This window comes from Temnothorax curvispinosus, unplaced genomic scaffold (assembly GCF_003070985.1).
Source record: "Temnothorax curvispinosus isolate PA1 unplaced genomic scaffold, ASM307098v1 QBEX01008825.1, whole genome shotgun sequence".
Lineage (NCBI taxonomy): Eukaryota > Metazoa > Arthropoda > Insecta > Hymenoptera > Formicidae > Temnothorax > Temnothorax curvispinosus.
Window position 1 is genome coordinate 73,159 of NW_020218605.1, and position 15,906 is coordinate 89,064.

Consider the following 15,906-nt stretch of genomic DNA (forward strand, 5'->3'; position numbering starts at 1 on the left):
ATTTCGCGTGGGGTCCCGTAGACCCCAGTGAGTCTGTCTAGGGTTAATTGTCCAGGCAACGGAAAATCACGTACGCGGATATATATTTCAATATTTTTATCAAGATCGCCCAATCGTTTTCTCTGTCCTTCGTGTCGCGCGACACGATTCCCTTAAAGGCGAGCAGAATATCCGTTCCCTCTCGCGAACAATTAAATCCTAAGATTAGCCCTCGAGACGCGAGCTCCGGTTTGCGAAACCAGTCGCGCGCGCGCGCGCGCGAACCATTCGTTGGCAGCCGGCCCGAGAAACGGCTATCCGGTCCACGCGAGCGTATTTTCGTTTCGTTTAGACGCGACGGGAATAGAAGTGGGCGTGAAGGCAAAATGCAAGTGGCACGCATTCGCGGATCGTTAAGAGGTTTATATCCGACTTGATCTCGGGAAGGAGAGCGCGACGCGTCGATCCGCCGTTTTCTTCCTCGAGAGAAAAGTGAAATCGGCGAAATATTTCAACGAAGATATGTTTTCGCCGATTCGTCGATTAGCTAATTTCGGAATATATGTATGTACATTTTAATATGGAAAAAGTATAAGAAAAAGACACACACAAGAGTCGCGTTTTCTCGTCAACACTCGATCTCTTTCCAGATGTTTACAAACCGATGATCGGCGGCGCGGCTCTTCGCGAGAGAGCGCAGCCGTCTACCGGTCTACCGCCGCCGCGCCGCGCTCTCCCGTAAGGTGGAAATCAGGCCAACAACCCACGAGGAGCACGCGGGAGCTGCACGGGGATATCGATCGACCCCGGGCTATTCTGGATAACACCCACGCACACACGAATGCGCGTAGGTCGGGCCGCCGCGCCGGGGTGGAATCAGGTCGGCTGGAAGCGGACTCCCCGTGCGCGAAAGTGGCTTGCGGTTTTGCACGCGACCGGTCAGCAAAGACGGCCTCTCCCCGAGGACGGGCTCTCGACAAAGTCCAACGAGGAAAAAAATAAATAACAGCGAGATAAATAACGAAAATAGAAAAAAAAAAACAACAAGCGACGACTGATCCATGAGAAGAGGAAAAACGTGTCTGCCGGTGTCGATGGATTATTTATTTAAGCGGATTATTAAGCAATTTTAATCGTTTCGACGTACTCGGGATCGACTCTGCCGGACGCCGAGTCATTCTTTCTTTTTTTTTTCTTTCTTTTACGTAATACCGAGGTCCGAGGTCCGAGGGATCTCATAGCGGCTTGGCGCTTCGATGATGCACGCTGCATTCCGATGGACGGAAAGCAACCGTGGCGGTTGTATAAGTACAGTCAGTCGCGCGGGCAACGAGGGCGAGTCATTCTCGGGGCGTTGGAATGTCGCGAAGCGTTAACAGGATTGAGAAATTAAAATTCCGGCCTTAGGAATTCGCGGCCATGCCGGCGGCATAACGGGGGTTCCCCTCTCCTGCTGTACGCCGTCGTCGCGCGCGTCGTCGTTTCTTACAACACACGAGGAGAGTATAGTGACGAGCAGAAGGACTGACCTCGTTGCGGCCGCCGATAACTGCGCCGTTTGTGTTTTGAAAGTGGCGTACCTACTTTAAAGTTAAGTTTAATGATTTTGTGAGAGCGGCATATATCGCAGGGATATATCGAGGGCCCGTGGGTGCCGCTTCATCGAATACTATTTTCTCCGTGGCCCTGCTAATTAAATTTTCATTTGAATTATTGTATACATCAATAATACAAAGAAATACAAATAAATAAATAAATTTCCTTTCTCAAGTACTACGGTTACGCAAGAGACGACACGTTGTTTTATTTCGACTGATTTCAATTCAAACAACATTAATTAATCTAGCAAAAAGGGCCAGGCGCGGTAATTAGCGCGTTACATAACTTAATTAGGATCTAATTTTATTTTAACTCGATCAGAAGCTTCTCTTTTAAAAAATTCTCGACGTCAAGTATTCGGGTGATCGCCCCGGACATCACAATCCCTTCATCATCGTGTTTCAAAAGTTCAATTCGTTTCTGCTTGATCGCTCTGGATTTAATTAGCGGGCGCGATCGGGTGTTTTCGGCATCGAGATTTTCCACGATCCAGCCGCGACGCGAAGCGATGCAATACGCGCTTCCGCGGTGCAATCTTCCGGTCGATGGCCGCCAGTTGGGCGCCGAGGGACCCGCGCTCGTCTCTCGCACGCGAGAGTATTGATTCTCTTCGCGGCTCGCGAGCGAGCGACCGAGGGCAGGCGTCGGAGCGCAGCGAAAAAAATGCCCCGCGCCCGTTATCGCAACGACGCGAGACGCGACGCAAAATAACGCTGTCCTTCGGCCCCGGCCGATTACTTAACTCCGCTTTGGCAAACTGTCAAGTGGCAGGTGGCACGTTCGTGCCACAATCCCACCCGCATGGGCAAAGACACACGTACAACGGTCTTGCGACGACAGATCGTCGCGTTACTATATTGAAAGTTCAACTCGTTACGTTATCTCGCTTCTCGGCGGAAGCGCGTGCCTCATAAATTCATAATCTATCAATCGCCTCAACACCCGAAGCTTTCTAGTCTCGTAGAGTGAATATCCGCGGTCCCAATTACGCTCTCTTCCTCGTCCCCATCCGCGGCCTAGCTGTTTTGATTTATCGACGTCGAAGACTAAGCTAACTAGCGAAACTTCGTTCGCGATGTTCGACGAGGGATAGAAACTGCATCGCCATTTATGGCGTGAGATCTACGTTAACGTCGCGACTCGCATTCCCAGACAGCGCGCATGGAATTGTCCCAAAATTAGGACGTAGACGTCTTTGAGACGTCTTGCGTCCCGATTTCGCGACATTTTCACAACCCGGACACAGTGCTGTCCGGGTTGTTACTCCGATGCAGTCAGTCACGTCACTCGTCGGTCACTCCTTTCCGACAACTGGCACGCGTGTGCACGAATTCACAGCGCGACCCATCCACGCGTCGTTCTGTACCGTGTAACTCTGTAACTCGACATTGCGACATAAAGCGTTCTCCTTCTTTCTCTCTCTCTCTCTCTCCCTCGGATCTCTTTGGCTTTCTCGGAACGAAATCGCGGGTGAAAGCGTCTCCTCGGAGGGTCGCCGCGGACGCGTCGGAAGAAACGGAATTACGCAGCTTCTCCGGCTTACGCGGAGGAAGAAGCCGAAGAAGGCGTGCGCCGAAACCGCTCTCGAAAATAACGCGATATCGCGGGGAAAAATAAAAGGATCGGAGAGAGCCAAGTTCGCTAACCTGGCGACTGGCGACACACGCGTGTTTGTTGTGACGCTCTCGCGGGGGTTTTCGCAGGCTTCTCCCTTCGGAGATTCGTGCGACCGTCGTCGGATCGGTTTGTTTTTTCAACCTTTTCTCGAGTGCCTCGCGCAGAGCAAAAGTTAAACGGAACGTTGGCAAAGTTGGTACGTTTCATTTTAGCAACGCGATCAGCGCATTTTGAAATAATTACAATCTAAAACAGAAAAACCAGATAAAGGAGTTCAGCCGTCAAATTTTTGCGGAAAAAGACTCGAAATACTCCGACGACGCGTCGTCTCTATCCTCTCCGCTCCAATTTCGAGCGCGCGAAGAAAGGGACGAAGGGACCGACGCGTCGCGTCGCGTCGGCGGGGTCGCCCCTAACTCACTCACGCAGGAAATGCGGGAATCTCGCTTGCGCCCAGGCCCAGGCAGGCCGCAGGCGAGCCAGAGCCCAAGCCGCGCGTCGATACGCGCGTCGTTCCCTCTCGCTCACTCTCACTCGCTCGCTCCAAAAGAGGAGCCCCCGCATTGAATGAACGCTCGCGGACTTACCTACACTCGTCTATTCCTCGGAAAATCTCTTCGCGCTGTTGAGCTCTCGGGCACACCGGCTGCGGAGCACTGAACGACGTGGACGTCCGGGATGCGTCGATTGCGAAGCGAACTCTTCTCGGCCGCGCGTCCCTAATAACGGTCGCAAGTCGCAACGAGGCGTTCGGAACGTGAACGTGAAACGTCCGAGAGAAATCGCACGGTATGTCGCACACCTCACAACCTCGCAGATGAAACCAGATGAAACTGAGACGCCGCCGTCGGGCGGGGTCCTTTTATCACCGCGGCGGCGCGGGCGTAGGTTGAGAGAGAGAGAGAGAGAGAGAGAGGAGACGTGGTGGGGATGAGACGCCCCGAGGGTGGGGGAAGCGCGGCACGAATTCTTCGTCTGCCCGCCGACGCGACGCGGCGCAGTATGCGCTCGCTCTTGCACCCTAGTGGTTCTCAACGCGCGGATCCGATGCCCGACGTCAACTTTCTCCGGATATCGAAGACCGAGGGCCGATATCACAGTCTCCAATTAACGTGATCCTCCGGTTAAACTCACTTTGCATCTCTTTCTAACTGTCCCCCTAGAAAAAGACCAAGAGTGAGTTTAATCGGAGGATCACGTTAATCGGAGACTGTGATATCGGCCCTGATTATGATTTAATAATCATTTTTTTAAATATTTTTTGTATTATAAATAATAAAAAAGAGTATATATTTATGTATATGACATTCTGCATATAAAAATATCCCTTATTTGGTTTAAAATACTGTAAAAAACCAGTTTGGATTTTTCTTTTCTTTTAGACTTGTTGAATTTGCCGAAGACTATCCAATTAAATGAGTATTGGGAAATTTTAAACAGAGGAAAGTTTAGAAAAGAAACAAATTATATAGGAGAGCTTATCGAACAGAGATATTTTTTTTATCGTCCCGCCAACGCGGAGCTGATGTTCCAGCTCGTTGGTCGTCGAAGTTCGCGGAACGGATATCGAATTATCGATTCGCTTATACCGAAGCGAACGACTTTGCGCCTCAATTCTCACGCCCTATAGCGGCTTTCTCAAAGAATAATGCCCAGAGATATATATCCTTTGTGCGATGGGGATAGGTATCCTGGGAAAGCTCGCCTGGGATCATCCGCGAGGCCTCTCGACTAAACATTAGACATTAGCGATAAGAATGGAACGAGGAAGGAACATTTCGACATTTCCCACACCGACGATTTTTACATTTTGTAACACAGTTTGACATTTTGAAAATGTCTATAGAAAGTGTCGGGACAGATAATTTATAACAAAGCAGTAGTATATTTATAGCGCGAGTACTAAGGTCGCCGTATATGCGTTCGGGATGATGAATGAGAAACCGTAGACTTTGCGACTCGTGCAACGTCATTTTCCGGCAACTTTATCGCAATATCAATTTTGTGTTTTCTGCCACCATTGTAACAAAATTATGAAACGCAGCAACTAACGTGAAATTAAATTCCACTTGCGTGGTGTCGAGCTATCGAGCATATAAAGATCAAGTTTCTGTCGCCTACACACTTCGAGAATTGGAAATATAATTTATAATCATTGATATTAAATAACTCCCCTAATTACTTCCGTTACGATTTTTGTTAAGAAAGAATCGATACACGATTAATCGAAGAAGTTAAATAAAGCACCTGTACGAAGTACTTTTTTTTTTACGAGAGACACCTTGTACCAGTTACGCACGAAAGATGTATACGCACATTCTGCATAATAAATTCTGAATTATTTACAACGCCGCGGTGACACATAGATTTCGATTGTGGATGGTCGATAGTCCGATCCGGAATGTTGTCGGACTGGATGACGCACGAAATAAATATCGATGATCTATCTCGTTACAATTTATCGGATCTTGTCGAGCGTACTCGTCGACGATTTACGACAATGGTATATATACGATTTTATAATTTGTATGCGCCTCAAATGCATCAAGATTATTCAAGATAATATTCGTTCGACTATGGCGCCTTTAAGGACGTTCTCTCGTCCTTATACTAGAGAAAATCGATTTTCTTAGGATTTTCTTGAAACTGTGAATATACGTTAATTTAGATGTGCTTTATGCGTAATATAAATTTCAGTACCTCTTCCGGTATAAAAAATAAAGATACTGAGCCTCAAAGTTTCAAAAAAAATTTTTTAAATTTAATTTTTTTAATTTTGGCATTTTTTCCTTATAGAACTCGACGAGAGGAGCAACTTTGGTCCTCTTGGCCAACCTCGTATCTCTTACCGTTTGGCCTGGAAAACCTTTTCATTAGTAAAAGTTGAAACTTTGAGGCTCAGTATCTTTATTTTTTATACCGGAAGAGGTACTGAAATTTATACCACGCATAAAGCACACTTAAATTAACGTATATTCACAGTTTCAAGAAAATCCTAAGAAAATCGATTTTCTCTAGTATAAGTTAAAACAAATCTCTCTCTCTCTCTCTCTCGTACATATAATTATCATGGCCCGTTTCAGATATGAGACGGTGCCTAATGTTTTCTTAAATGCCACTAATATTCCTCCTAAACGCGATAAGATAAGGTCTGCCTTTTTCCGCGCAATATCCATTGCGAGTGGCTAATCACAGAGCGAATTGCCACGACTGTCGACTACACGTGGCACCGAAAGGCCATGGCGTAGTTTAAGAAAAAGGGGACGGCATGCGGAGAAAAGAGCGATTTTCCTTCTACGATCTGCGACATCTTTTCTTACTTTCCTGGTACATAACAAATTGAACGGTACGGCGCGGGCGCACACGTATACGTCGAGGCCACGAGCCACGAGGCTTCGACCGGCGCATACTTAATGATTCACCGTGGAAAAGGTTACGGTTCTGTTATAATACGACCGTTAAAAATATTCATTCCCCTGTGAATTTTCTCAGTCCGCGCGTGCTCCACCACTTTGTCCAATGACTCCCGGGGTTTTTCAACTCGCGGCAAAGTGTAAAGGGCGTGCGGGAGTCACATCGAGGAAGTGGATTCTAGTAAAATATTTATCCACAACTTCAATACGGTCGTTACGCTCACTTTAAACTATCTATAATTCGCGGTCAACTCCGCAATCTTTTTTTAATGAAATTTCCATATATGAACTTTCTATAATAGAAACTCGTAGCTTTCATCATTAATGAAGCGAATTAGTCGTGATAAGTCGCGAACCAGAACGTTATGTACGATTAAAAATGTATTTCTTGATACAGTCACGCAGGAAAGTGCTATGAAAACTCGATTAACAACTGAATTTTTTCGACTCTTAAAACGAAAGAAAAATTAATCGGGGCCGTATCGGGGCGCTCTTCGAGATAATACGATCCGCGATGACAACGAGACTTTGCCGCAACGATAACGATCGCCGAGAATTGATATGCAACATTGTTCGATCCTCCTGATAATCCCGTCGATCGATCTCGAGCCGACACGTTCTCGCTCCCGCGTATATATATAAGACTCCTCGGGCTTTCCTCGTGGTCGTTATACACGTGATGGACCGTGAAACTGGGGTGGATCCACTACACACAGAACCGGGTGGAAGTGGGTGGTGCAATATGCACCAACACCCACGTGTCGCGGGTGTGTAGTGTGTAGGTGTGGTCGCTGAATTGGCCGATCAGGCGCACGTGTAAAACAGGACCGTCTCAACGTGCGTCTGAGCGCGCGCGCGCGCGTGCGTGATTGTGTGCGTGTGTGCGTGTGTGCGCGCGCGCGCGAATGTATCTCACAGCAGCCGCGTGCGACGTTCTTGCTCGAACGAGCTACACGTGGAGACACGTGCCAATCATTTAAGATGCTTTCTTCGCGTGTTCTGCACTTATTTGCAAATGCACGAGGCATCTCCCGACTCGCCTTGCCGGCGTCTTGTTTTTTTTCTCCCTCCTCCCTCCCCCGCCCACCGGATACCTCGGACGGCGCAGTTTTCTCAGGACGAGCATTAAAAGCGTCGCGCAAATACACTTTTTATTAAAAGGTAAGGATATACACGATCGAGTGTATCGCGTGGAAAGAATGGTGTAATAATAACTCCAGATCGATATTGTACTTATCACTGGTCAGTTCACTGAGTGACGTCACGGATATGCAATTATGCGAGGACCTTGCAAGGTGGTTAAAGACGTCAGTGATTTTTTACGATTCAATAACACCGTCGTGACGGCATTAATATCATTATGACGGCATTAATATATGACGTCATCGAACACTATTATACAGAATCCATATTTATATCGTTGCGATTAAAAGCTGTAAGAAGCTTCGAGAAGCTTTAATAGGATCAGAGAACGCAATAGCAATTCTACAATAGCGAAAGTGACTTGTACATTCGAGTGGAAACAAATATTAGCCGTTTACTTCTAAATTCGCGGTTTTATAGTGTGGCAATAGCGATACAAATAACACTGTGACGTCTTTCATAGTATAATCATTTAATTGACAGATGATTTTTATGTGTAAATCTTTCACCAAATTTTACCAAATCTCTTTATAATGAAGAGATATCTTCAATCATTTCTCGATAACGTCAATAAAAAGTTGTAATTGCTATAACAACTTTCTCTTTCCTAAAAGTTTCTGGTTTATTAGTCCCAACCAGAAAATATTTCAAAAAATTTAAAATTCCATAGACCAGGATTACTTCTTTTTGAACATACCACCAATGTAATATAGAAAATAACAGTATAGCTGAGAAGTTCACAAAATGCGATTACGGTACTATACCCCACGTGTCTTCGACACGTTACCGTCGTAAATCACATAAAGCAACATACACCGTTAATTAACGGTGGCTCAATCGTCATAGCAATCGTCACGTGGACGGTGTATATGCACCCGCAATTAATACTCCGATTGTTGTCGCAATTGATCATCCTACACGGCGGCGGCGCGAAGAGGCAGCGCTCCCGGCGAACGAGTTCACGAGTGATAATTTAGCGCGTAATAAAAGCCACACGCTCCCTATCTCCGCTCCTCGTGATCGTCTCGACCGCGCGATATCGCGGGGCAATAATTATTCACGCTGTCCTTTGTCGCCCCTCATGTGATGATAAGATCACGTGAGAGAGAGCCGGCGCGCGGCGTACGTCTCGTGACGCCGGAGATTAACACATTTTTCATCCTGCGCTTTCGTAACTCGTTTTACGCCACGTTTTATCAAACTTCCCGACACGATTCGATCCAACGTCCGCGGTAAATCCACGAAAAAAAAAAATGACGTTCTCGCACTGGACGTCTTGATATCTGAAGCATTACTCGCAAAACTTCACCATCGAAACATCGTATTGTATGCCCGATAAAAGATATTCGTTTCTTTTCGAGAAGATTCACCAAATGTTATCATTTTATGTAAATTTAAAACAAGAAATGTTTCATGAAGCGTAAAAAATTAAGAAAGGAGGACGCTCCTCTTCAAAAATTACCGAGAAAATTACTTTACGACTTTAAAACTTTCCAGTAATATGTATAATGATATTACAAACAATCGCGCAGAATTCAGACACGGTTTATACGATTTCTTAGAAGAAATACTGCCTGTATTGTCGGTCCGATCATGCGAATACAGTTTCATACGACAGAGCGGCGCAGTTACATAAAATGTATATCGGCATATATATGTAACCGCGATTTCATCTCCTAATGCGTTCTTACGTCACGAGAGCGTGTGTACAAATAGCTTACGTTATCACGACAAGAAATGATCACAAACGCAATTCATGAAAAACAATATATAGGAATGTACGCACGAGCCCTATCCGGAGCCGCGTATTTACGTACTTGCAAGTTTTATTCAAAATAATGATTATGATAAACATCGTGACGAACTTCGGAGGCTATCACAAATCTCTAAACTGCTCCTTATTATAGAAATATATTCGATTTGATCGAAGATTTAATCTTAAACACTTATCAAAGATTGAATCTTCGATCAAATTGAATTTTAAAAAATAACATCTGATATATTTTGTAAATCTTATGCGGTATTTCACTGCTATCATTTTTAATTTCAATATTAGATGTTAATCGCCGAACGATTATTTATATCGAATTCGATATAAATACGATACGATAAAAATAAAACGTTTTGCATAGAAAAAAAGAAGTGTTAAATCAAAATTTATTTACTCGTATATACGCAACAATCTTCTTATAAGAGTTTCAACTTTTTATTTCAACTTTTCTTTCTTGATTGAACTATATAAAATGACTTCATTTGTTTTGTAAGTTTTCTTTATTTAACGCAATATAGTCTCATTTCAAGATTTCCACGTTGAAATTAAAGATATTTTCAAATCAAGAATATTTTTTCTTCTACGTGTAAGTAATAAAAAAGCTGACAATTATAATAGTATTCACGCATATTGCGCATTTTATACGAGGGTAATTGTTTAACTTTAAATTTCGCAATGTATATCTCGTACAAACCCAGTGCTCCTTTATCGCTACACGGCCTGGTAACTTCAGAAGCAAATGGGAAAATTATTGAACCGATCGACAATATAAAACGGCCGTGAAATGCGCTATTAACCGCGCGTTTATCCAAGGACGGGAACAGGTTGAAATTTGAAGAATTGCATGATCAAATGAATTTCCGCGGAAGACCGCGGCGTCAGCCTTCAGCTAAATAATGCAGCACAGAGCGCCCGCGATGCGAGAATTCGATCGGCGAACGTCGTTCAGGAACAATTTCGATAATTTACGATTGGCCGGGAAGGCCTTTGATCACCGTCTGGCCTGCGAGCAATTCCACATCTGATGAATAAAGCAAACAAACAGATAAACTGACATTGATAATCGAGGAAATACGAGTGTCTCAAGGATTGTGTTCGTTGGCTCGCAAATTAATTTCGTTAATTTCTCGGGGATTCACATTTCAAGAACGTAAGTAAGGAACGTAGGTAACAAAACCTTTAGCCTCGAATTAATCCCGAGTAAACTTAAAAAGATCCAAGGTACCAAAATGCTCATTAAAGATTGTTCTTCGTGTCTCAATCAATTTAATAATAAATAAATAATTTTAAAATAAGTAATCGCAAATAAGATAAGTAAAGAAAAAAGTTACATAATAAAAAAATCCCTCAAATTGAAAAAATCGAAATGTGCAGGAAAGAAAACTGCTATTTATTTTTTCACGATGCGAGCACAAAAAACAAGGGATTATTTTCAGTGTACGAAAGGATATTAAATATAAAATATAAATGTTCAATTTCAAATGAAAATAGAGATCCTGCATATACGTTTAAAAAAAGAATTGTATAATTCTTTACGTTTATAAAACATTTTATTTCTGTAACCAAATATATCGTGCAAATAATTATTTTTGTTTAAGAAAAAATTATATTTTTGTAGTTACATATATATCTTGTATATATCTTACATATATATATATCTTGTATTGATGCCTTTACAAATACTTCTATCGGATAGAAAAATATTGTTTTAAAAAGTATTTCGATGTGTGGAACGGCAGAAATAAAAAATATCACAACTATAAAAACGTAACCTTTCAAGAGAGTTACTTGTGCAATATCTGTTGCAACAAAACGAAACGTCAAGTAAATACAAAATTACAATTTTCTTTCTCATATCAGTATATATTGATAAAATACCATTGATGAATGATCGTGTGATAATGAACGAAGTTTAAAAACAAGCCAAGAAATGCGGTAACAACTTTTTTTCTTATTACTGTTGTCGAATTATCCCATTTATCACTAACTGTCACAGATGTTGTACGCAAACTGTCGAACAATGTCTCCATCTCACACGAGTCTTAAGTGAAACCAGTTCGAGCCGGCCGTAAGAAGTCGCGAATCGTCTCATGGTGACGTTAATCGATCGGACCAGGTTTAAATGATCGCCAGTTAAAACGAGAATAAAGGAAGGCGTTTGAGGATTGCGCGCATTTATAAATAACGGAACGCCGTGCTAAATCGCTGGTTCTGTAATCTGAGAATTTTTTAATTTGACATTTTATGTACGCATTAAAAGTAGAGATTAATCACGAAAAATCGCAGCTGTAAAAGAAAATAACCGCAGATTTTTAGATATGTATACTTACAGTAGAATATTCGTAAAACGCCAAAAATAGCGAATATACACGGAAAGAATTTTTTGTTATATTTTACCCTTAAATTCACTACAAACTTGGGACAACTTGGCAACCAAGGAATTTTTAAAATATACAAAAGACATTTTACAAACAACGTGATAAAAATTACCAAGCAGATTGGTAAATTTTGAAAAATTATTGAAATTTTCTAGATATATTTTAGTAAAATTAATCAAACATATTTTATATTTTAATGTGATAGATATTAATATTTTTTATTATGGTAGATATTAATCAGAATAATTCGCATAAAATTCTTGGTGGTACATGTCCCACAGCTACCTTCAGGGTAAATTTTAAGAGAAAATTCTCTCCGTGTATGGTATACGAATGCTAGTATAACTTTTTCCATAATATATATTTTTTTTATATGTTCCATAATTATTCTGCTGCAAAGAAAAACGGATTTCCTGACATTAACATAAACGCCTGTTGGACGAAAAATTTCCATACATGTTATCGGTCCATTAAGCTCTAGAATATTTAAGCACGTGGTCACCGTTGTTTCCATCGATAAGAGATTTTTATCGCGCGTAGCCCCGCTGATAAGTTTTATCGCAAAAGGAAAGAATATAAAAACGGAATTGGTCTCTCGTGCGCATATTTTCACCGAGCTGAACGTCACCTCGCACCTGAAAAGGTATATATTGATTCTCTTTCTTGTGCGGGTCCAAATAAATAGAGATAAATCGATTGACGTTAGACATTTTATTTTTGCTTCAAGATTATCACTTGCGCACGTAAGTCGATACGTCTGCTATTTTCAGCGTTTTACAAATATTCAAGTATATTTAGGCATTCGCAATTGTTTTTCTTTAGGATCGACACTTCGGAATCGAGCTTAGTTTAAGATAACAAAGATCAAAGCGTGTTATTTTTAAAATGTCAACACTTAAAAAATATATACTTTTTATACATGAACCTCTCAGAAGTTAAATTGATCCATTGATCATGTCCATGAAATAAAAAGAGAAAATTGATGACAAAATTTAAAATATTCTAAAAAGTGGAAATGATCAATTTTTCCGAGAGACTTGTCTTGTTTATTGATCAGATTTAAGATTAGAATGTTAATATTTTTTTCATTGCAGTTGAATATCTGAATTTTGAATTTATATAGAAATGTAAATTTATTTTGGAAGCGTTAAGAATACATCTCGCCACGTTGCATTTGGAAAAACTCGTGCCATGTTTTATGAGATAACAGCATAAACACGGATGAGCGTAAATCAGACGAACATGTGCAAGGTGCAGGGTTCGTAAGTTTTTTAATGCGCCGCGCGTTTCGGGAATCACAAAGCCGCCGGTAAATACATTCAGGCTCGTGGATCAGCGCCTCGGTGAGATTCGCAGAATAAAAGGGCAAAATAGAAACCAGCCAGAATAATAGGGAAGGAGGAGGAAAGGAAGGAAGAGCGAGATATAGGAGGACGTTGGTTTTTGCGACTCTCTCACGTCTGCAATGTCTGCATTCTACGATGCAGGCAACAACCTCGCGAATACACATATCGTTCGCTCGCTCACGCGCGCGAACGAATAAAAACGTAAAGAAATAAATAACGATTCAGATTCACAGTAAAAAAAAAATGTCAACGATATACATGAGCGCGTATTTCATTCCACTATCTTAAAATTTTTGCATATTTCAACTACGGTTATCTAAAAAATTCTGCATAATTCAACTTAAAAGTTCTACAAGATCTTTTCAACTAATTAGAGAGAAAGGGTACGCGTGTGGAACACAAATTTATATAAGATTTGCATATATTAGAAAAATGTATACACATAATATTTTTAAATAATCTTTAAAAGTTTCAAAACATTTTGTTCGAATAAATACATGCAAGAAGGATGACACAAACAATATCTACAATTTAATCTTTGAATTTAATCTTGGTTGATTTCGGTGTGTAATTTAATATGGATAATCTAATAATCTGAAATAAAATAGATACACAGTTAACTCTCGAAGGAAACGCGCGTTGTTGCAATTACTAAGGAGAATTAAGAAATGAAGGTACACCGAGATTTACACGATAATGGACTTATCCTGTAGACAGGGTAGATAAAATTCACGATCAATTTTATAAGATCGATATATAAATGAAAACAACGTTAAAATGTATATCACACGTGCGCGTGCGTGATGACAACTGTTCCAAGTCCGCGCGAGCGCCGTTTAATCTGCGTAAATGCATACGCAAGGTTGCGGTAAAATGCATATTTCTCAGAGAGACAAACGCAATAAAACGCCGGCGAACGCGACATTTTCCAAGAAAGCGTATACACGATACCGTTCACTACAAATTTCTCATCTCTCATCATTTCCGCAGAAAGATAAATCGACCGTGTGGGAATCGCACGATGGTAACACGAGACTATTTGCACACGGGGAAAAATATTTGCCATCGAGATCGGCTCTTTTTATGTATTTTCGACAAGAGATGGACGCCGCACGAGTCGTCCGGTGAAATCATGAAGCAGAAAACGAGATGAGATCATTCAAGCGCGTTGGAAAAAATATTTTTTCCTTGCCTTGAAAAGGAGACGAATATATTACATATATAAGATTTTGCCAAAATATATACGTCAAGCTTTATTTTAGTTATGATGTATCTTATTTTATGAAAAATATTGTTGTGTGTGGAGCAGTAAATAAGTTTCGAGGGTCGAGAATTTTGTCGAACTTCTGCTGTTCGATAACAGTAGTTAATCGAGAAAGTTTGGACATTTCAGACACAATGATGAAGTGTCGTCAGTCACGATAATCTTTTGCGAAAACTCTCGAAAATACGGTACTAGATATAATACGGTTAGATAGGAAAAAAACAGAAGTAGAAATAAATATTGTGATCCAGAATAAGACCACATAAGAGTTATTAAAACATCTGACATTCTTTTAAAACAAAATACATTCTTAGATAGGCTGCATTACGAAATTCACTGCCAGTAGTGAAAATCTATAATGTACAGACGGCGTCATTAATGTCTTCTTAGCTGTGTTCTGAGGATTTCTATAGTGCACGTTACATGTACCATGCCTTCAGGTGGAAGGCATTAATGACGCCGTCTGTACATAACGTAAACCACAGATTTTCAGTATTTGCAGTGAATATCGAAACAGCCTTAGAAGAAGAGGAAAATTTCTGAACGAGAATACAAAACGCCGAACGTTTCCACAAAATGTAAAGAAAGTCGCAGCGGGAGCAAATAGCACAGACACAGAGCTAATCCGTTCTCATGCGAAAATAAGTCCTCGACCTCCCAAGGCCGCTCTGCACAGGTTCCAAGTTCAACTACCAGCCGCCGACCTTCCCGGAAAACACAGAGCAGAAGAAGAAGAGGAGGAGAAACAAGATTCGCAAATGGCGATGCAATTCCTCGATATTCGTGATCCGCATAAAATCCTTGAATCCCGCCCTTTTCCAGTACGATCGAAGCGAAATGAACGCTTTCGATAAAGAATCTTTATTTATCGAAACGGACATTCGAATTTGCGATAAATATTTACGCGGAGATATAAATTTAATTGTGATAAGGGAATTTTTTTGATAGATCGCAGATTGAGAGAAGTTGACGGAAGATAATTTAAACGATAATTTGATCGCTTGAAATTATTTTAAAGTTTGAGACGTGAAGTAGGAAGAGGATCCGAGAATGCTGATGTTATTCTGTGTGAGGAACGCACGTGAGGCGCGTACGAACTTTGCGTGAGATCCTTGGCGTTTTGCTTCCGACGTTTCAAAATGTAATCTCGGTACTCGGCACATCTCGAATATCCTCTGGCGAAGGCTCCGATCGTTGTTGCACTCGTGCGTGCGTCAATAAAAGCATTGAGCTGTAGACGTTGTAGTTCCATTGAAGAAGAAAAATTCCATAAATTAAAAAAAAATGAGCAACACTTTGTTGATATATGTGTATATAATCACGCACTCACAGTCTAAGTCAAGCTGTAGTTGCGAGTAGTGATGAGAGGTATAAGCGCTTGACTTGGACTGTAAGT

At 41.6% G+C, this 15,906-nt stretch overlaps 1 protein-coding gene across 2 annotated transcripts in view; it reads right to left on the reverse strand.

The window, feature by feature from the left end:
• Positions 1-4,052: 4,052 nt before the first annotated feature.
• The window catches only part of LOC112458355 (uridine 5'-monophosphate synthase), a 30,766-nt gene continuing 18,912 nt past the window's right edge, over positions 4,053-15,906 (reverse strand). Inside the window, exon 6 of one of the 2 annotated variants that reach the window (XM_025021955.1) lies at positions 4,053-4,354. In XM_025021955.1, coding sequence (XP_024877723.1) covers positions 4,326-4,354 — 29 coding nt within the window. In that variant the 3' untranslated portion in view covers positions 4,053-4,325. Of the gene's footprint in view, positions 4,355-10,472; positions 10,544-15,906 lie in introns of those variants that run through there. The other variant, XM_025021954.1, reaches the window with a different exon arrangement.